Below are 23,817 nucleotides of genomic sequence, written 5' to 3'. Positions count from 1 at the left end.
GTCCTTTCGTCATAAGATAAAAGTCTATAAAATAACAAAGGACATTTGACTGACTTACATGTTAATAGGCAAACTGCAGAATCAAAGATTCTATGTAACCCAACAAGAGAAGAAAAGTAGATGGAGAAACCAAACAAATGGATTACCACAAGGAAGCATTCTTTCCCCTATTCTGTATAATATGAACACAAATGACCAGCCACACCAGCTAGAAATAAAAAGATTCATACAGGCAGGCAACACTGCTAATACTGCTTCAGGAAGAACATTTTAAGAGGTTGAAAGTAACTGATAGAGGCTTTGGATAATTTGGGGAACTACTACGAAGAAAATGACGAGACATGAGCCAGAAAAAATTCAAGTATGCGTGTTCCACCTGTTTAATGAAGAAGCCTCAAGACAGTTTGAAATAGAATGGAGAGGGACTAGACTCAACACTGAATCAAAATACTTTGAAGTCAACCTAGACTCTACAGTGTCATTTAAAAAATTCAGCACTGATCTAAAAGGATTGTTAAGTGCATGGAACAATATTAAACTGACTGGTTCAACATGGGTTTCACAGCCTGAAGTTCTTTGATAATCAACAATGGGACTCTGTTTTGAAGACAGAAAATATGCAGCACCAGTATGAGAGGTGTCTTGCTACTCCGAACAAGTAGACATCACTTTACATGAGACTGTCAGGATTGTCACCAGATGCCTGAGGCCCATGCCTATCCACAAAATTTGCCCACTTGCAGCCAAAGCTTCACCAAATACCAGCTACAAAATCATCAGTGAAACAGAAAGGAAAAAACTGCAAACTGACCCACAGCACTTAACGTATAAACACCAAACAGTTCCAACTCATCTTAAGTCAAGGAAGAGCTTTATCAAATGGACAGTAATGCTAGAAGGCCAACCTGAGGCCCTCTGTGAATCTTAATGATTGTACATTCCACAAAACAAACCTATACCCCAAAGAGAAAGTCACACAAGGGCAGCAACTGCAGTATATTACATGGGGAGCACTGAATAGGTTAAGAACAGAGGTCACAAAATACAAAGTAGACTTGGTTAAGTGGGGCTACTCTGAAGATGACCAGTGTGAATGCAGAGAAACACAGATGACTGAACATTTGCTCATGTACCCACGAATGAAGTTTGTTTGCACAGTGGAAGATCTATTTTTGTGCAATGATAATGCCATTAAAGCTGCAGAATTTTGGAAGAAGAGTGTCTTGATGTTCTCACCTGGACACAGAAATTATCTTAAGATAAATACTCAACAGAATCTGACAGATTCTTCTAATAAACAAAGTCTTCTATGCAGTGGTGGTCACCTTAATCATCCTTAATTAGTCTGAGGTTGCAGTGGCTTGTCACCCCACATAAAATACTCTTGTGGCTACCTCCGTGTCCTTTTTGTTGGTACACTCATTTTCCAGACAGCCAATCTGATTTCATATCCAAATTAAACATGACAAAATCTTGTATTTTTTATGCAAATATTTTCTATGGATAGCACTGAATAACAGTTTGCAAACATTTCATTGAGTGATGGAACAAGGAAATTCTTAGTTTCCTGAATTTTGATGCATTGTTAAACATTCAGCAAACATAATTTTTCATAGTCACCAGTGCAACCAAACACATAAGTAGTGTCAGCACCCCTAATGCCAGAGAGAGAGAGAGAGAGAGAGAGAGAGAGAGAGAGAGAAGGTTTCACTGATGGCGTGACAGATCTGTATACAACACATCCCTAGTCTAATTGCAATAAAATTGAAGATGTTTGATCATGTAAATGTCAGGTGTGGTGGTATGGCTGTAAAGTTGATGCCCTGTAACCAAAAGTCACAGAATAGAATCCCAGTCAGACTAAAGAAATTTTGTCTGCTTTAAATCTAGCCTTTACCTATCAATGATGTGAGGAGCTGCTGGAATGACATGTTTCATATTTGATTTCAAGTTAAACCGTATTTCCCCTTTCCCTGATTGGATAACTGGAGCCGGATAAAGACATACAAGTCACTGAAGTGGCACCCTATTGAAAGACTTGCACCTGGTCATTCAGCTACATGAGATTAGATTATTATCATCATCATCATCATCATCGTCATCATGCTAAAGAATCATGGGATAACCTTGCCAGGTAGTTCAACTGAGGTACCTAAGAGCATTGAGCTTTGCCATACAGCTGGATTTCAGCAGATGTGTTCATGGGTAGTATATCAACGTATCACCTTAAAAGAGAGCCAGGCATCAGCATTGCTCAATCATTTAAAAAAAGTATTGCCTAAGTAGAGGTTAGGATGGTATATAGTTCTGAACACAATGTGTGTTCATACCATACAACAGAGATCAATTTTATGCTTCACAGATGGCTCCATGGACCTATCATTTATCAGTATCCACTGACATAACATTATAACTCAAAAACTGTCTGCATATGGTGACAGTGAGACGCAAAGGTCAATGGCTGACACAATGCTGCAATCTTTGTTTCAAGTAAATGACTCTGTTTTGTATCATTGGTTTAGTGCACATAAGAATATTAATATTCATATCATTGCAGTGTTTCTGTAGAAGATGTTTCCATGATGATTGCAAAACTTTAAGTGATGATGGAGAAGGGAAAAATGAATCAATTTGCAACAACATAACCCTATGTTCGAACACATGGCCACAACATCACAGGAGGGGTTGAGCAGTGGTGTACAAACATGCAGTGCATGGAGAATTGTTCAAAAATTGCACATGCCAGTAAGCATAGTGCATAAAATCCTACAAAATATCCTGAACTGCTGTCCATACGTGGTCACTCATGTTCAGGAGTTGCTGACCTGCTGACCTCCCAGCAAGACAAACATTCACTCTGGAATTTCTTGCTCACATGGAAGTGAGCAGTGAATGGCCATGGAATATTTTGTGGATAGACGAAGCCCATTTCCACCTCCACGGACATTTCAATATGCAGCATTGTAGAATAAGACTATGGAAAATCCACATGCACATCAACTGGCATCACTTGATTCATCAAAGGTGATTGTGTGGCATGGTCTTCACATAATAGAATAGGGGGAGCACAATCATCCCACATTAGTTCCTATCCATTGTAAGGTGAATGTGAGAATTCTCTCTCATAAGCTGAGCTTCCAAAATTGATTAAAGTATTATTGACAAAATCAACCTTCAGATAATGGTTCTGACAAAATACCACTCTAATCCTTTCAGCTTAAAACATCTTCAGTCTCTTTCAGGTTTTGGCCACAATTTTCCACAGGTTTTGTAGAAGAGCAGATGCAATCTTTGTGCATTAAAGCCCCAAGTATCTCTCACCTGTGTGGGTCAGTATGAGCACCCATTGTCCAGTATGGCAGCCAGACAGTTGTGGAAGGAGCAAGGGTATTATGAAAGAAACACAGTTATCATAACTTGCATATTATGCAGGGGTTGCATTGCTGATGCCTCAGCTATGAAATCTCTGTCTGTGCTGTGGACTTTGTGCGTGTCTTGTCCAGTGTATTGGGGCTCCAGGAAAATGCTGCATTCCAGGTAAGTATTGTCATAGCAAGGTGACACCCACTAGGAGTACCTTAAAGCCAGGTGGCATCATCACAAATGATGTATAATGAAGTGGATCAAATTTTACAGATTTTGGGCCACTAGGAAATGGCCATGTCACACTATATGGCAACAATTTTTTGATATGGAGAGCTACAATCCTATCTGTTTCCTTCCTTTGCAATGCAATGTGGAGAAAACCATGTGAGATGAAGTTGAAGAAAGCAGTATGCCTAGTATCTGGTGTGCCCTTGAACAGATAAATAAACTTTTAAGTCACAAAACCCTTGTTACTCACAGAATACATTGGAAACAGTTTAGTGAAGTTGCAGCTGTTGGAAAGATGTGGACAGAGTCCCTTTTAATTAAGGTGTTGAACTTGTTATTTGGTCAGAGGTGAAATATACCAAAGAATATCAGGCTCTGTGTTTCACCATTTATGAGGTGCTTCAAATACTAGTTTGTGAATTGATTATTATTTGTGTGTTTCATGAACCATAATTGTGATGTCTTGCCACGATATGGAGCATGTCATTGGGTTTATAAATATAATACATTTTCTTGGTTCTATATTAATGTTAACCTACTTAAGTTAGCTAATAATATAGTTCAATACTGCACATGCTGCGTACTCCAGCATGGGCCTATAATTCGTATTGTAGTTATCAGCTCCTTGTTCATATGGGATGTCCATGGTCATCTCTGTGGCAGTGAGCATTTTCCAGTTATTTTCTACCTTTCTGACCATTGGCCAATAGAGAGCACATTATACTGAAGATTTGAAAAAGCAATTTTTCCAGCCCTCATCTCTGGGGTAGTGTCTGAACTCAGTCAACAAACTGACATTGCGGTATAAATGCCTCAGAAGAGATTATTTCCTCCTTGTTATGTCCTCTCCATAAAACTGTACCTTAGTGGATTGAAGAGATCATGACAGTCATTGGAGAATGCCGACAAATACTTAAGCAGTGTATATACAATCTATCCATGACCAGTTTGATCTCATTGAAAATTGTGCACAGGGGCATACTATGTAACAATAAAAAGGAGTGCTGGTAGGTGTCATCTGTGAGAGAATACATTCCATTTTATAAGATATGAACCAGGCTTTTTCAGCTTTGTGACTATAAGCTTTCTGCAATAGTACATGGAGTCTTACTATAACTGACTTTCATGCAATGCCAAACATTCCATGTTCATTTTGTTGAAATAGTCTGAATCTGGTAGCCACCACTCATCTTTCCTGTTTGTGAATGCACAACATAGTCTGTGAGCCCCTCTTCCTTCTTAGAGCTGCATAATGTCCCATTTAATGAGTAGGACCATCTCACGGCACTAGCACTAAGTCATCCTTCCTGTTGCCATGAAACAGTGCATAACAGTCTTCTAAGGAGTGTAGATAAGTAGATAATATTATTTACTTCTCACTATACTACATAATAATTGGCAAATTACATCACATGCATTTGTACAAGTTTTTACACAGAGTAGAACGAGGATTATTTATGCCATGAGAACTTTGGAGCAGTATGGTTTTCTTGAGGTTGTTGGGCGAATGAAATTTACAATACAACAAACCTATGACACAAATGATGTTATTTCACTCACCTCACGTCTGGACTTCGAAGGTGGTACAGCAGTTGGAATTATATGGTCGGGCTTCAGCATGTATATAAAATCGGCAAGCTCTTTGAATGAAGCATGAGATGACTGTGCTACTTTGCAATGGTAACCATCTTTTGACGTTTTGGATAATGGCTGAAACATGGATGTTCACTATTATAATGACTTTTTAGATTTTTTCTTTTCTTTTCACAATAACAAAGGGAATAAGATTGTGATTTACTAAGTTTTCAGTTTTATTCACTTCTTTCAAATTCCCTGTATTGGCCACATAAAGAACAACTGTAATTTACTAGTAAAGGCAATAATGGCCAATCACACTCAAACAAAACTCCTCAAATTAAAAAAGCTGTCTCTTGACAATGAAACAATTTCTTTTTTCATTTAAGCCAAATTTTAAAAACACAAAAAAAAAAAAAAAAAATTAACAGCAACATGTGAAATATAAGAAGAAACACTGTTGCATTAAGTACAAAACACACACACACACACACACACACACACACACACACACACACACACACTGCCATATACGCTGCCTGACAAAAAAAGTTAAGCACCCAGAAGGACAGGTTGTAGCAATACAAGTATCATTACCACCTTGTGTAAACTGTTTCATTTCAATAACAAAGAACTTTTTTTTAACTTGTTATTATGAGTATTAGCCGTGCACAGATGGAGATCATCATTTAGAAAGCAGTGAGATATTACAGCAAGCATGGTACACTTTTTCCACCTAGCAGAAACAGTGATATACTGAGCTAACCTAGCCTTGTATGGTGTTGTTGTCAGACAGATAAATGAGCAATCTTAAATTGTAGATATATTTTTGAACTTTACTGTTTAAACAGTGAATGGTTTATTGTTATAGGAATTTTGTAAAACCGTTTTTGTCATTGTAATTATCATGAACTTATGTAAATACAAATGTACAGGGTCACGACTTTAGTTTTAACACATAATCAGTAGGGACTTCCCGCAGATGGATTTTGACGGCAAAATTACTGCCTTTTTACTCACTAGAAAATTCTCTAAGTAGTGTGGATAGACAGTCTCACGTTACGTGTTAAATGGTAAATACCTATATTACGAGGTGGTGGCAAAATTGAGCATAATTGTTACAAAAGCCTTGTATGGATGAGATAAAGTTGCTACTATTAATTCTGCAGTGGTTTTTAAGCAGCTCTTATCCAAAGAAGAAAAGGCGGCTATGTATTTTGTGATCCAGTTTGAAATAGTTGTATGCTTGCTTACGGCATGTGTTACGTTGCAGCAAGATCTATTTTTCTGCCCAAGTATTATGATGGAAAGTACTATTATAGCTAAGCCATAATTAAAAGCTTCAAATCCATTGTACTGTAGCAGTTCTCATAAGAGGCTATAAGCAGTGATTACCATCTGTGTAAAGACTAAAGTATATTTTTTATTGGTGCAGTTCAGTATACAATAGTTTTCATACTAGAACAACATACCGTAAGTCATACCCTTCTTTCCCATTTTGTGAAGATATCTGAACTAGATTTATAACAGGTTCTAAATTTCTATTACTGGCATAACTGAGTAAAACATCATAGTGTTGTCAAAGAATCTTTACCAGCTATTTTACTATAGATATTACTACAAACGGGAAACAGTGTTGCACAAGATGACACTAAGAGGTACTGTGCAACTGTACTTACCCACAACAGAAAAATACTGTAGTGGCACTTCAGTCTACACAATTTCATAAAATTTATTTGCATGTGACGGAAGTGCCTCACAGTTTGATAAAGTGCAGGTGCAGTGTTCTTTTGTTAAATGAAAGTGTAATCACATCTTTGCAGGTTTGTTTCGACATAAAGTGTAATGTTTTAATAATAATACAAAGTACATTTCTATACACAGTGATCAGATATTGCAAAGTAATATGAAAGTAATGATTACTATGTACACTAATAAAAGCACTACCACAGTAGCTAAGCATCTTCAATGTTTAGCAGGTTATTTTCAGTGTACATTTCATTGTACATTTATTTATAAGTGTATCATGTTTACAATGGAGATGTTTTGTGCAGATGAAATTATTCATATTCCCGCTAATTAACTCAGTATATGTATGGTGTGCGTGTTAGTCATTAGCAGTGTAATATCATCATCTCAAAGTGTTTCCCATTAATATTTATGCCCTTCTCTTCAGTGTTCTTAATGACATTACTTTTTCGGTTGCTTTAATCAAAATTCTATTTGTGTGGTAAGATACACGCTCTGCTTCCCAGAGAGAGAGAGAGAGATCTGTAAAGTACATGCTGATTACTTACCACACGTGAGTGTCTGCCCACAAACATTAACAAGTCCAATCACAGCTCGTGGTCAATTATAGATGAATATATATCCATATTCGGATAAACTGGGTGAGACGTAGCACAGTGAAAATGAAATGAAACTTCACGAGTTGAGAGCATATGTGTTGCTACTGCAGTAATTACACAATTAAATCAAATTTACAAAAAACTTGGCAGTATGAGCTCACTAATCAGTATGATACTGCAACCACTCTGGCCTGGATGCACACTGATTCAGTTCAGAAGGGTGTCAGAAAACCATTGTGTCCTCTCTTGAGGCAAGCAGCTCACAACTGTTGTAACTGGTCTCTGATATCCCAGATACTGGCACTGGACAGAGTTGACATCTGAGCTGGTCCCACACATGGGGACAGATTTGAGATGCTCACTGGTATTATGCAGACAGTTCATAGAGGCATGCACCATGTGTGAACAGGCAATGTCCTTTTGACATGAGAGAGAATGAGAACATTTGTGACACACCACTGATCCATTACAGTTCCCTTAAATACTACCAGCCACATACTGAAGTCATACCCAAAGGCTCACCATACCATGTCACCAGGAGCAACACCACTGTGATCTACAAGACATTGGAAGAAGAAAACCTCTCCACAGACTGTCACCATACTCACAAACAATGGTCTTCCGTGGTAGTGCAGAACCACCATTTATCAATGTACACAAAAGGAACATTATTAATCAGCATCACTCCTAACAAAGCCATTTGTGTTTTGGTGTTAATGGAAGCCTATGTACTGGACAGTAATTTCCTAGTCTAGTTGCTGTTAGTCTCAGACCAACAGTGCGGTATGACACAGAATGTAGCAGGGTGTCCAATACATGTTCTCAGATGGCAAGTGAATGCGTCACCAGTTTACAGTGTGGGTGGTGCACAATACGGCATTTCTCTCTTATGGTGGTCAGATGTATTTGACCAGAACTTTGATGATGAGTTGCCTGTTCTGACATTTCCATGTAGTCTAACATCACACCACCATAACATCTGAGTGCCCCATAAATCTCAATACTGCATGATCTAACCAACTGCCTAAATGGAGACCCAAAATGAGACCCAGTTCAAACCCTATCAGATGCTGATAATACTGCCTCACACAAGAATGTGGCATCTCTGCATTCTTCATAACTATCACTCAATATCTTATGCCGTTCACATCCCTTATATATGCTACCAGGCCTGGTAACAACACTAAACACAAACCACACCAATGCACTCTGGTGGGCATTCTACCTGTCACAGAGAACTGCAACTCTAACACTGTATTCATTGCATGCCCAACATCTTTAAAACTAACAGCAATCAATTACTCAAGACCCTTGCTCACAGTGTAAACAAATAAGCTTTTAAAAATATGTGAGAGCTATTATTCTTCATACAAAATTTATATTAAAAGTGAAGTGGCTTACAAATTAAACTCTACAATAATTATTCATGCTGGTGTTGCTGGTTGATCATTGACAAAAAAAGGAAGCTCAACTACTTTGAAATGTATTAAAATGTCTTTCCCAAAATAACTTGAGTGGTACTCTGGAAAAAAAAACACAAAACTTCAACAGGTTTTACAGTTATGTCTCATTGTTAACTAAATCAGAATTCAGGTCATTATACAGGCAAATTGTTTCCCATTTCTCTAAACATAAAAGGCAAAAATTAAAAAGACAGTACACAGAAAGTGGTGCACAGCAAGCACCCCAAACCGGAGGCTGCTTTCGTGGGAGGAGATGACCATGTATCATAGGAAATTTCCCTGATCTTAGTGCGATTAATGCAACTACTTTCCACTGCAATGACTGAAGGATGACCACCATGGTCTGACAGTAGACTTTACTTGCCATAACTTCTTGTTTCACATTTCCAGCTATTTATTCTTCCTATTACATATGACCTTGCTCCTCATCTGTGAGGTGACAGTGTGTAATGGAACAGCACACTGAATCCTCTCTGGCAGTTTTATCAGCTTACTCATTCCCATTAATTCCCACTTTCCTTGGTAACCAGCAGGACATTACTTCAATTCCTTATTAGAATGGCATCTGGATGCTCTGGAACATTTTCTTTGTTGGATCCATGTATTGCAGGTTTAAATGACACTTAAAAATCTGAACAGATGATGTTATGTGGATCATATATTGTCCTCCATGAGAATCATTTAGGGCTCTGCATCAAATACTGTAAATTTCTGTGAAAGACAGATACTGGAGACACTGTTGAGGTAACAGCCAAGCACGTAACAGCATCTGCTTCCTTGGCCTAAGGCAAATGGTATTAAAATTTTGGTATTCATTTAAATTTTTTAAAATATTTGTGTAGATGAATAAACTAGAGTACAAGATTTCTTATGTTTAGTCCAATTTTGAAAACAATAGGCAATGTGCATATTTATAGTGTTAAAACATTAATGTCCAAGATACCTAGCTCTGCTCCTATGCCAGGTAAAAGGTGTGAAACAAGAAGCACTCTGTTGAGGGACATCATTTGCTTGGGAGTACTGGACCAAAACTGCATTAACAATTAAAAACTCCAAATAAAATTTCTCTAGGAAATATTCAATTTAATTGAGTGTTGACCATGTGTCGCTGCATAGTTTGTACAGCCACAGTGTAGACAGAATTGAATAAAGGGTTGATAAACTTGTGACTGCTCCACAAGTCTTACAGCTGGGGCACCTCATAATTCTTATAACCATTAAAGCACTTAAGATCTCGCTGGTATGGCAACTTGCTGAATTTATCATAAAAGTTGAAACTGTTGTGTCTCACTGCTCCTTTAAAATTGTGAATAGCGTCTTTTCTGATCCCAATGAATGCATCTATGAATAACTCGATATAGTTAATGGTACATACAGCGAGGTTGGTTGTTTGGTTGGGGGGAGGGGGGGGGGGGGGGAAGGGCAACATACAGTGAGGTTATCGGTCCTATCAGATTAGGGAAGGAAGTTGGCCGTACCCTTTCAAAGCAACCATCCAGTCATTTGCCTGAAGCAATTTAGGGAAACTACAGAAAACCTAAATCAGGATGGTCGCACGCAGGTTTGAACCATTGTCCTCCAGCGAGGTCGCTAGACCGTGTGGAAGGATACATTTGCCAGTGCCAAGCCATGTCAGAAAACACCTGTGATAGATTTAGGGGCTGATGTGGACTGCCACAGTCTCATCTGGCAACTAGCCCATGTTTACAGCAAGCTCTCTGGTGTACTTATGATGACCCTGTGCTACATGGTTTTCTTCTCCTGGACTGTGATTTGGACTTAATCATTATCTATCAATAATGTTTGGCTAGGGTGTAGGTTTGCCTGTCTGCCTAGTGTGGGACTGTCTTCACTCACCATTCAACTGACAATAATGTTTTCAGTGAGTGAACGAAGGCATACACATGCACTGAGAACGTGGTTCGTATATGTGTATTTCCCAGTCAGACCTACAAACAGTGTTCTGCAACACTGACACGTGAGTTGTTCAACAAACATTCTGAGTACTACACTGATTATGCAGTATCCACTTCTAGAAGTATTTTGTTTTGCACATTTCTAGAAGAGTCAAAAACTATCCCTTTCTGTGATTTAATTGTAAATAAGTTGTGCTTAAAATCTGTGTTGTTGAATGAGTAGATTTACATAGTTGCATTGGTGGGGGGAGGGGGGAGTCCTCTTGATGTAAAATGAACCCATGGGTAAGTGTGGTGTGACCAATATGTAGTTGGCATAGTAGTATTGCATCTCTCTGGGAGGCTCGGAGAGAAGTATGTCACACCTTGGTGGTTCCTTTGAGTGCCCTCATCTTGTTGAGGTTTGTGGTAGCCTGCCATTCTGTATCCTAGGATTTCAAAATTTGATGTCACAACTGCAAACTGAGATCTGTGCCATGTACTCCGAATTCAAGTTTGTCTCCTGTGATTGCTTCTTTAGCTAATTTGTCAGAGAGTTCAGTTCCCAGAATGCCATGTTTCTCAGTGTCCAGATGAAAGTTATGGTGATTCCATAGCTATGAAGGTCAACTAAGTTGTAAGTTAGCAACCAAAATGTTTGTGGGGCAGTGCTGAGATATGTCTTGTAAGCAGTTCATAGGATTGTTACAAGCCATGAAGTCCTTTGTTGTAAGAGTTTTAATGTATTGCAGAGTCCATTTAATGGTGACCACCTCTGCAGTGTACAAACTGCATGCACTCAGCAGAGAAGACTTCTTGTCCCCCGTTTTTGTACAAAAGCATAACCAACCCTGTCGCTCACTTTCAATCCATCTGATGTAGATGCATGGCAAATTGGGGTAGTCATGAAGAACTGGAAGGAATAAATGGTCGGGTAAGTATTTTCCTTAGCATCATGGAAGATGTCCATCCAAATTATAGGAGTGGATATAGGTACACCACAGGGGGTACCAAGAGGGAACTGTATGCACAGTCAAGAGGGGCAGCTGGAAGTCCTTTCACAGAGCCTCAAATTTTGTCCCACTAGATTGACCCATTTTTTGGGTGATTCGTAAATGATCTGAACTGTTGGTTGTCAAAAAAGAGTCAAGTAATGTGGATGGGTAGGCATATGACAGACTATGATTGCACAGTTTGACAAGAGTTTCTGGGGTCTGACCTTAAGTGGTATGATACCAGCTTCCATCATACAGAGCCCATACGGAAGGCTCCAGTTGCAAGTTGCACACCACTGTGTTGGCCAGTGTCTAATAGGTGCAGTATCAATGGTGCTGCCAGCCCATAGGCTACACATCCAAACCCCAGGCAGGACAAAATCATAACTTTGTAGAATAGCGAAGAACTACACCCCATGACATACTGCTCAGAAATCTCAGGCATTAAGTTTCCTCAAACAATCTGCCTTAAGCTGGTGTAGATGTGCGGATAGTTATGGACTTCCTTGTACAGCCCCCTAAAGTTAGCACTCTGCATTGTGCAATTATGTAGAGCTGCAATACAGGAAAAGGTCATCCAGCTACAGTGATAGACTGTGGGCCCCACTGTAATCACAATACCACTGATTGCAATGGCACAGAGGATTATTCTCAAAATTGATGCTGACGGGCCCCAGTTCCCTGCACAGATTTACTGCTGAGGGTTGAATACATCCAGAGCCAGAACAGTTAGAGGGATATGAAATTCTGGATAAAAGTGGGCAAGCAGCCCTGAAAGCCCTATTCATGCAGAACAGAAAGGATGTGATAGTGCCAGGTAGTATTGTATGTCTTCTGTGGTTCAAAGAACGCAGCAATTAGCTGTTGGTGATGCATGAAAGCATCGCACACTGCAAATTTCAGATGATCAGTTGGTCTGTGGTGGGCTGGAGTGCCCAACTTTGAAATTGTGATAAATGTCATCTGGCTTCCTGGTGCAAACACAGTTATAGATTCACCATTCTTTCAAATAATTTAACAGCTGATTTGTTAGAGAGATTGGTCAATAATTAATGAAAATTTGATGGTCTTTTCCCACTTTCACTATAAGAATAATAATACCCTCCTGCCACTGATAAGAAAACTTCTTGTCCCACCAAATACAATAGAAAAACACAAATATGTGTTTTACGGTGTCATTGCTAAGGTGCTGAAAGTGAACCCATGAGCATGCACACTCCTTCAGATTCTTTCTTGGTGTTTATGCAGTTTTCACAGTAGTATTTCTAAGTTTTAAGAGTAGGAAGTTGGATTTATGAGAACTGTCTCTCCTGATGTGCCACACCATTTCATAGTTAAGTTGCCATTAATTGATGAAGTTTAGCCAGGTGGTGGTAGTGGTATGTCAGACTGGGATATGAAAGAGCAGCAAAGAGGAAACATGAATATGTATTACTTTATTGTCCAGTCATGCTCCAACCGAAGGTGTGATTCTTCTTCAGTATTCACAGGCTCGACCTCTGACAGGGATAGGGATGGGGAGGGGAGGGGGTGGGGGGCAGAGATGGAGGATAGATTGACTGGAGAAGCAGGATTTGGTTTAACTTTCAGTTTTTTCCCCTCTCGTCCCTGAGAGATTTCTGTTTCTTCAAGGATTTTCCTGTCTTGACTTCTCAGACAGAAAAACGCCATTCTTTTCTACTCGTATAACCTACAGCCTGTGGCTCTTTCAGCCACTGGTTAGTGGTAGGCTGCTGGTCTGTTTTGTCCTGGGAGGGGGGCCACCTTGGCAGGTGTCCTCTTCCTTCTCTTCCTCGATGATGTTTGAGAATGAGGCATAGCCGGCTGTGCCAATGAGGCAGTTACCACCTTTGCTATGGGTTTGGGGATTGAAGGAGCTGATGTATGGTTCAAATGGCTCTGAGCACTATGGGACTTAACATCTGAGGTCATCAGTCAGCTGATGTATTCTACCCTTTGAAAAACAAGCACTGAGATGTGGCTAGGGCCAGGAGTTGCTGTTTGAGATCTTGTCATTGCACCAAATACAAATTTTGACACAATGTTTGCAAAGGGTGCTGTTGTACCAATTGGGAGGAGTTGTTCAAACTTTTTCTCAGCACCTTGTTACAACAGGCAGTCAAGTGTTTCATATTGCTGGATTTTGTTCTCTCTCTTGAAAACAGAACATGTCAGTGGACAAGAGGGTTGGTGTTCTGGTCAGTTTACACATGTTGTTTGTAAGGACTGCTCTCATGCATTGTCCTTTTTGCACATACCCCAAGTGACCTCATTAGTACAGCAGGAGCAGATATGTTCAACCCTCTGGAACCTAAATCATCTCATACGAGGAGGAAAATAGGGTCTGACAACTCACGTATAAACCACGACCCTAACTTTTGAAGGTAAAACATTTCCATTGAAGGCTATAATGAAAGCTTCAGTGTCCACTCAATTATCCTAATTCCCTCTCTGAATGCGGCGAACAAACTGTATACTACACCACTCTAAGTTAGTTCACAGTTCTTCATCTGTTTGTAGTGTTATGGCCTGAAGAAAGATGACACCTTGAATCCTATTGAGTCTTCATGAGGAGAGATGATATATCCTTGAGCCAGACATGCCTGTGATTTGCTGATATCCAAATTTTTGATCAGCTGAGATCCCTTTCATATTTCTCTATTGCAGTAATTTCTCTGAACCGATCTTCAATATTTTCAATGAAAATCGGTGGCTATGTCATTTAAAAAGATTCACTATCAGTCCTGGAGCATACCAAGAAGTGGGTTAGCTGTCCACCTCCATTTCTCCTTGCATATCTCTCACCCAATGGTGCGTCCAAAGACTGAATTGTCATGGAGCTGTAAGCCTCTGCATTAAAATCTTGTTTTCTATCTGCTGAGATGGCCATGGTGGCACAGCCACACGTATGGGTGAGTTTCATCCATTTCATTACGGATAATCTGCTTTGCTGCCACACACTCTGATTGGAGGCTCTCCCCACAGGTGCCAGTCTACCATGGCAAAGACTACACGGCATAGTATCTGTTGTCCAGGGTAACAGTGCACTGGATTGGATAGGCATGTAATATTAGGCACACATGGTCAGTTTACAGCTCAGGCATCAGCAGCGCAATCCCTGCATTGTCAGCGGTCACAACCATGATGGTACATGATGACCCCTCCCCACCTAATACGAACTGGCTATCATTCTGGATTTCAGGTGGATGTGAAAATAAATCCACTGTACTAGCAGATGTAGGAAGTCACAGCACACAGTGGATAGATAACGCACCACATAACAAGTCCTTCCTCAAATAGCCTGCATGTCTGTAAAATTTAGAAATGTGTAGGTCAAGGTTAAGAGGACCTTCACTAACTAAGCCAAAAAGGCTTAACTTTGTATAAGACGCCTTTTAATTGCCTCTCACAACAGGCAAGGAACCACTACAAGTCTATTCTACGCTCTCAGCACTACAACTTTGTTGTGAATGGTGTGCTAATAATTGCTATGCCAAAAAGTGTGAAATATAAAACAGTCTACTGAGGAATGCCAATTGTTAGGGAGCATTGGTCCAAAGTTGTACAACCAATTAAGTAACCAAATAATCAGTTTTCCAGGAAGGATACAATTTAATTGAGTACTGACAATGAAACCTCTGTGTGATGGTAGACTGCCAAATAGTTTTAAAGATCTTTTAAATCTTATAAACATTAGTTGCTTCTCGCACACAAATGCCTCCTGCACTGTCATGTCCAGTAGGGTCAGGCAATCAAATGTTCAGTGATGTCTCCTGAACTGACTTGCACACAGCTTCTGCATTCAAGGAAATATATTAAGTGGTAATTTATCAAACATCCAAATACAATTCCAATGCAGTTGGTAGGGATTACATTCCAAGAACAAATTGTGCAGCTGAGTATTACCTCTCTTGACAATGCACCAAATTTTATTAATATGCTCTCAGGGTGAAACATAAAGTTCCCCAACATTTCATACTCTACTTGTCCTGAATACAGTACTGTATTATAAACCACTGAAAAGACATGCTTGTGTTACAATATCCAGAAGGGTTAATTGTAATTTTCCAAACTGGTCAAAGTGGAATTAAGATGGTACTTCCCAGCATATTTAAAAAGTGACTGCATGTAGGATCGAGGCTAATTTATGGAAGTGACTGGTCATTACTTATAGAATTTTTTATCGTGCAATAGGCAGAACATCATTATCAAATATGAGCATGAATGAGAACAAACACACCATAAAAAAAATTAGTCATCCCTAGGAGATGACATAGTAATGTCATCTAACACCATCTCTAGCACAGACAATGGTGTCAATTAGGTTAGTAAAATAGCCCACAAGTTTCTTCATGCATGATGTATACAACTGAAGCAATTCATTGATAATTAAATCCTGTAGATCTACCCAACTGCAGGGATGTTGACTGCTCTGTTTCAGCCACCATTTCAAATTGGCCTAGACACTTTCTGTGGGATTAAGATTCAGTGATTTAGCAGACCAATTGAAGTGTGACATGGTGTCTTAGTATTAGCAAAACCAGGAATGTATATGTGCAACCTTGTGACACTGATGTCAAAATGCTAGCATCCATGGCACACTCATCATGAAGATTTAGAAGAAAGAGCAACAACAGTTGGTCACTGAGAATGTTGAAATAAACATCCTGGTTTATGTTCAGTGTAACCTGAAGGAATAGGCCCAAGTCATGGGACCTGAACTACACCCTCCACATACTACCTCATTGTCTGTGTGTGGTTTCATCCAATTTAGTCATTTTGGATGCCGTGCTACCGGCCCTGATTGAACAGCTTACTTTGGCAGTCACTGCCTTGCTGGTTCCCATTAACAGACTGGGTACCGTTCCACCAGTTCATCAGCACACATTTCCTTTGTATTATCTTTCAGACAAGGCTTGGGAAGATAATGAAAAAAGACTCGGGCAGCATTTTTTGGCTTTCGGTGTGACAGACTTGAATTTGTGCAAAGCCTTCTTCCTCAAGTGGATTCCACCTAAAATGTATCAATTACTGTGTCAGCTTGCCCCTTTACAAGAACCGATAGCTCTTACTTTTGATCACGCGTGCAGTTTATTGTCCAACTACCATCACAAATAAATGCATGTCATAGCAGTGCGAGCTGAATTCTACCAATGCTGCAAGAAACCAAACCAGTCATACAGGGCCTGGGCAGCCAAACTTCACAGCCTTAACTACAAGTGTCAATTCTTTACAGATGCTCTTAATGACTCTTATGCATCCTTTATGGTACATGACACAATTATCTGTTTAGCTCCATACAAGCAAGTGCACCAGAATACTTTACTCTGTGAAAGACCCCCTGTTGGCATAAATTCTGCAAATAGCACAATCTTTTGATGTTTCTCAGGCAGCAGGTGCCCAAATTGAAGCATGGAGCAATGTGGCAGTAGTGTCACAAGATGTGCCAACAAGGATGAAAGGTTGCATGAGGAAGTGGTAGTGGTAAACATGCAGGCTCAGCACCGAGCAGACCAAGGCCGGCCCAAGCAGCCACGAACACTACATCACCAGCATCAGCATTCTCTGTTTCTGTCTTGTCCTTTCTGTTCTGTCCTGTGCAAATGTTTGGCATGTGCTAAACGCCGGGCTACTTGTAATGCTTCCCAGAAGAAAGACCACATTGCCTGTGTGTGTCATTCGCCAAAGGTTGCTCCAGATATGGACATGGATGTAAGCTGTGTGACTACAATGCTTGTGACTTCTCCCACATTATTTACTGGGTTACGTGCTTTTTGCCAAGTGCTCTGGTTACTGGTCGACAGAGGTGCTGCAGTGACATTATTGAATTCTCAAATCCATGAGCTCGCCACCACTGACACCGATCACGCGGAAGCTGGTCAGCTATAACAAACAGAACATTGCACTCTTGGGACAATTTATGGCATCTGCCTCTTTCAAGTCAGTGATTTGTTCCATTAAATTTTTGGTGGTTGCTGATGCTGGCATCGAGAACTTGTTCTTGTTTGGGATGGATGCATTTCAGGCATCTGGGTTTTCTATCACTGATGCAGCTCACCTTGTGTCCGATCAGCTAACATATTCTCAATTGGAAACACTGAGTCAGGAGTTTTTGGGCTTATTTTCGGAAGCTATAGGGTGTGCTACAAATTTTTCTGCTCACATGTCTTTGAAATCCATGGCTTGGATTTATTTTTGTTGCACATGTCCTATACCTGTCACCCTGAAAGATCACGTGAAAGCAGAATTGAACAGACTTCAATCTCTACGGATAGTGCAACCTGCTATGACTAGTGAATGGTTGTCTCTACTGGCTGTAGTTCAGAAGTCATTGGGTTCTTCAATACTACCATCAATGTGCAGTTGATCATGGATACGTATACCCTCCTACACTAGGAAGAACTGTTGGTGAAAATATCGGGTGGCCAGTACTTTTCTAAAATTGATATATCTGAACTGTACCCACAGGTTCCTGTAGATGAACAGTCATGGCGATGTCTGGTTTTGAATACTCCTTTTGGTCTCTATCAACATTTTTGCCTCCCTTTTGGTGTGATTAGCACCCCTGTTATTTTCCAACAATTTTTAGAGCAAATAGCTATGCCTGACCTGACTTGCATTAATTATCTGGATGATGTTGTTGTCACAGGCTCCACCACGACCAATCACTTGAAAAATTTGTGCACTTTGTTTTATATCCAACAGTCTGCAGGCTTACAGTGTAACATCACAAACTCTCAATTTTTTTAACCTCCTTTTGTTTATTTGTGGTTTGAGGTCTCATGGAATGGGGTTCAATCCTCTGCCAGACCACATCTCCACTGTTACACCTATGCCTCATCCTTCACCCATTAAGGACGTGCAGGCCTTCCTAGGGAAGATAGCCTGCTACCATAAATTCCCACTGGGGGCAATCACACTGGCCCACCCATTGCATGACTTGTTACGCACGAATGTACATTTTTGCTGGAGCCCAGATTATGAATGCAATTCTCAAATGTTGAAATACAAACTACTCTTGGCCCCTTGTCTAACTACGTTCTCTCTTGACCAGTACATAGCTTTGGCGACTGACGCCTCACAGTACAGCCTCAGCGGAGTCCTAGTACAGCAATATGCCAACAGCTGTGAACAACCTGTTGCTTTCACCCCTAAATCTCCCACTCTAGTCCAGTAGTGTTATTCTCAAATGGAAAAAGAGGCTCTTGCCACAGTCCATGCCCGCTGGAAATTTCATGTTTTTTTGTGTGGCTCCAAGTTTCACTTTATTGCTGACCGACCATAAACTCTTGGTTTCCTTGTTTAACCCTCACACTTCCTTGTCTGACAAGGCAGCACACTATCTACAATGCTGGGTGCTGTTATCATCTCACTACAATTACCAAATCCATTTTCAACCTATGTCTAAACATACCAATGTGGACAACTTGTCCCACTTTCCTGTGGGTCCTGATCCCAACTTTGATAATGAAGAATTGCTTTGCTTCCATCTTGATACTGAAATGTAGGCTGCGGTCGAGGATTTCCCAATTACGAGCTCATGCTTAACATCAGCCACTGCCACCGACCCAGTTCTTCGTCAGGTGGTTGAGTTTGTTCAACAGTGTTGGCCAGATAAACCACTGAGTCATGCTTTGGACCCCTTTGCAGCTTTTTTCCCTTATGGCATCACCCCTCTGTTTTTGACGAGGTTTTGCTGCTGCCCACGGAAGACCTCTCTCCCAGAGCAGTCATTCCGACCATATTACGGAATGAGGTTCTAGACCTTCTCCACCAGGGCCATTGGGGAGTTTTGCACACTAAATTGTTCACTAGGAGACATGTTGTTTGGCCAGAGATTGATGGCAAAATTGTCCGTTTTGTCACAGCTTGTGAGCAGTGTGCCCGAAAACAGTCAGCTCCCAGGGCATCCCTGCTGGCCTGCTCCCTGCCAGCCATGGGAATGCATTCATGTAGGCTTTGCAGTCCCTTCTTCAATTCCTATGTACTCTGGGTTGTGGATGCATTTTCTTGGTTTCCTTACAGTCTCTGGTGCGCATCGATGTCAGAAGAGGTCACAATTCTTACATTTTTGATGGTCTTTTTCTATCGAGGGGTTGCCTTTTACCTTAGTTTCCAATAATGGGACCCAGTTCTTTTCTCACACCTTTCAATTGTTTTGTTCCCATCATGGCATTTAACATGTTACAGCTCCACCATCCCCTCCTCGATCAAATGGTGAGGTGGAAGGAATAGTGCATATGCACTAAGTCCCAAATGAAAAAGTTTGTTGGGGATTCTTCACCAGATGATGTTCTCCATTTTTTGAGCACCTATCACTTCATGCCTATGTAAAGGCATAGCCGAGTTGCTTCTTGGCCGGCAGCCGTGCACGCTGCTCCACTTTTGGCAGCCTGTGCTGCACCTGCTGCAGTCAGGTTCATCTGGCAGTGCGAGTGCGCTCCCGAGAGTTTGGTCAGTGGCCCAAGTGGATACCAGACACTGTTGTCTGCCACCAGGAATGCTGTCTTTGTCACATCCGTGTGGCGTACGGGTTGGTGATGTGCCATTTTGATCAGTTACACCCCTGGTTGCTGCCGGAAGCTACCGGTTCACTGGTGCGGCTCCTGTCACCACATCCCACCCCATGCCTCTGTCTCAAGCCCATCATCACCTGCTGTGCAGGTGCCCCCTCCTCCATGTGCAGCATCCTGAGGTTCCAGCTTCTCGGCACTGAGCACCAGTCCACCTCCAGCCTCGCATCTGTTGCCGCAGCCTACTGTTCAGGTTGGGTCATCATCGCCTCAGCCACTGTCACTGGTGGGTTCAGCCCCATCTCCTCCACACAGGGACCTGACTGCACATGCTGACACAGAGATGGTGATGACGCCCTCCTCTCCAGTGTTACCGGCAGGTGGCGCATTGGCCCACTGCCCTCAGGCATCCCCGTGTCCTCATGCATTCCAGCCCTATGCTCTGGTATCCACCTGGCACATCATCTCGCCCCCACCATAAGAACCAGCTGCTGCTGCTCTGCATCTGATGCATGTGTCACTTGTCAGGCCACCAGGGTCTCCTCTTTTGCCCGGGTGCCCATTTCGCATGAGGGAAAGGTGTGCTGAATCCTGCTACTAGCGCATGTGACTGTGAGCATGCTGAGTGTAGTGTCACTGCACATGTGTGTTTGAACTATCCACCAACGGTATCAGCATGGTCGACCACTGGAGGTAGTCTGTGGGAGGCATGTGCGTGGCACCGTCTCCATGTCACTGTCTGCTGGCAACTCTCACCTATATATGCGTGGAGCAGCACTGACTGCCTCTCTATGTACTACCAGTTTGTACTGCACACATCAATTGTTCTGTGTCTTGTTACATGTGGAGTCATATTTTTGTTACTTGAATTGGTTATGGTATTACTTGGTTACTACAGGTAGACAGTAATTTTACTTATGAGAATTTTCCCTCTTACCATAAGTTGGTCTTATATTCAGTTATGGTTCTGGACCGCAATTTTAGAGGTGTAAAATTTTATGAAGGCCTAAAAGATTATTCTTTTAATTTTAACTCTGAAGGTTATTAGATTATTTAACATAAGTCCTTCGTGTAATGAAATTAATGGTGTTCTAAAAATTAATCCTATTTTTGAAATTATAACAGTTATATGTTATATAAACCTTGATCTTTAGGCGAAATGTTCATTTATGATGAATTTTTTGTATAACATATTGTAAGGGCTGAGGATATCTTGTGTGTGTGTGTGTGTGTGTGTGTGTGTGTGTGAGAGTAAAGTGTGACAGCAGTTAATACCACTCTATTTGTTATTAATGTTGATATATTGTTTTCACAAGTGATTGTATAACAATTCATTTTGGTAAAAATCTAAGGAAGGTCGGTAATCCATCAAGGAATAAGAGTGACAAAAATATTATGAATTTATTCTGTTTTTATAATTCTTGATGAACAGATTTGATTTATAAAGAATAAATTTATTTGCTTGAACAATATGACTATAATTAGGCTTAATAATGAATAAATAATGAAATAAAGTTGTCAAATATTTTCTGTAACTAAATAATGATCTAATTATTCATCTTAGGCATCTAATTGATGAGTATGCTAGGTGTCCAATTGATGAATATGCTAAAAGTTGTCATAATTGTTTCATTTAGACCCATTGCTCCAATAATAATTCTTAAGATAGCAATAATTCAAATAAATGTTCTTAACTGGATACAGTATGTAAGAACTATTATAGGAGCAATATTTGTCATGTTATAAATGTTAAATTGTTATTTCAGTTCAATGCTCCCATTACTTCTGGAAATCAGAAGTGTAATGGAGCCACACTAATTTTTAACAATAATCTAGATCTGACTATAACAACCTATCAGATATTTTATTTGAATCAATAAAACTGAAAATAATAATATTGTTGAGCCTTACACTTTAACAATAAAATATTTAACTGATTATTTATTATTACATTTTTATTTCTTGTTAATTTGGGGGTAAATGAGAGTAAGCTGATCTCTAGTCATATTTAAATTCCAAACCAGGAGTTTGATGAGATGGACAGGATTGTTCCTATCATAAATGCTGATAGGAAGAGAAGTTTTGTAGAACTGTTGGTCATTAAAAAGTAGAGGGGTATGAATATGTTAGCTTAGTTAGCTTATCTTAGGTAATATTTATTTACTTAATTTACCCTATCAAGGAAGCACTTTAAGGGGACCACACCCTGCCTATCGGACCCATGTTAATTTGGGCAAGTATTTGATCCATTTCTGAAAAAACTATTTGATGCAGGGCCTTAATATTTTCACTGTATGTTACATGATGCTAACAGAGTCAACTGTACTAAACTCTACTTTATCCATTTTATAGTTTTTAAGAAATACTTTTATAAATTTATTAACAAAAAATATTAAGCTTTTTCTCCAGAAAATATTTTTTTGTGAACTTCCAAATGGGAGAATATTAATGAATGTAGTACCAGAGGTGGCTTTTTATGTTATGCAGAGTCTCTGAAAATTTCATTAATTTATCTATGATAGTTTCTGATACAATGGGGCATATGTACTGAAAATTTTTGTTTGTGGGAAATTGAGTTTAAAAAAAAACTTTTGAAATTTGTTACTAACAGTTAATTAAAACTGTCATGCTGCATACGATAGCCCTTCTTTGGCCTCTAGCAGGTCTTCCAGCTTCTTTTTCACCTTCCTGGATGTTTTTCTTGCTTTCTTGGCCATATTAGATGCAGACCTGTCTGCATCAGCTATCCTCATTTTATTGCAATGTTGCAGCCCAGTGATCACATTTTCACCATGATTAATTCCCAGCTTTTTCAGTACCCAACACTTTCCAATATTACCACAATTGAATGTAATAACAGCATCATGAACTCCTAGTTTCATTGTATGCATGCCTACAAATACAGTTTTAGGAAGACAGTTCCAAATTATGCTGTTGAAACATTCATTTGGGTTCTGTCTCTGCCCATGCAGACATTTCCTTAGAAGGTCAGGATGAGCCAAGTCTCTGAAAATAGGTTTAATTGCTGCAATAACAGCAGCAGGAAGAGAATGCTGGTGAGAATAAGATTCTCCATTTGCTGAGCCCTATTGTATTTGCACCACAAATTTTCTCCTGATGGACACAATCCATATTATCATCAGTAGATGACTTATGGAAGAATATGGCCCAAACATCTCTCTTCACTGCCTACAAATTTTCTTTATTTCTCCTAATCACCTGCTCATAGTATACCTGCAAGTTTTCTATTTCAGTTTTAGTTACCGTATTTACTCGAATCTAAGCCGCACTCAAATCTAAGCCGCATCTGAAAAATGAGACTCGAAATCGAGGAAAAAAAAAAATTTCCCGAATCTAAGCCGCACCTGAAATTTGAGACTTGAAATTCAAGGGGAGAGAAAAGTTTTAGGCTGCACCTCCAAATCGAAACAAAG

General features: G+C 40.1%; 1 protein-coding gene across 1 annotated transcript in view; it reads right to left on the bottom strand.

Moving 5' to 3' along the window:
• Positions 1-23,817, bottom strand: part of LOC126184840 (protein artemis-like) — an 81,313-nt gene that overhangs the window by 9,899 nt on the left and 47,597 nt on the right. The window contains exon 6 of the mRNA XM_049927447.1: positions 5,155-5,304. Coding sequence (XP_049783404.1) covers positions 5,155-5,304 — 150 coding nt within the window. The remainder of the gene's footprint in view (positions 1-5,154; positions 5,305-23,817) is intronic.

This window comes from Schistocerca cancellata, chromosome 4 (genome assembly GCF_023864275.1).
Source record: "Schistocerca cancellata isolate TAMUIC-IGC-003103 chromosome 4, iqSchCanc2.1, whole genome shotgun sequence".
Lineage (NCBI taxonomy): Eukaryota > Metazoa > Arthropoda > Insecta > Orthoptera > Acrididae > Schistocerca > Schistocerca cancellata.
Note: the sequence above shows the minus strand (reverse complement) of the source record. Positions and strands in the feature narration are given on the sequence as shown.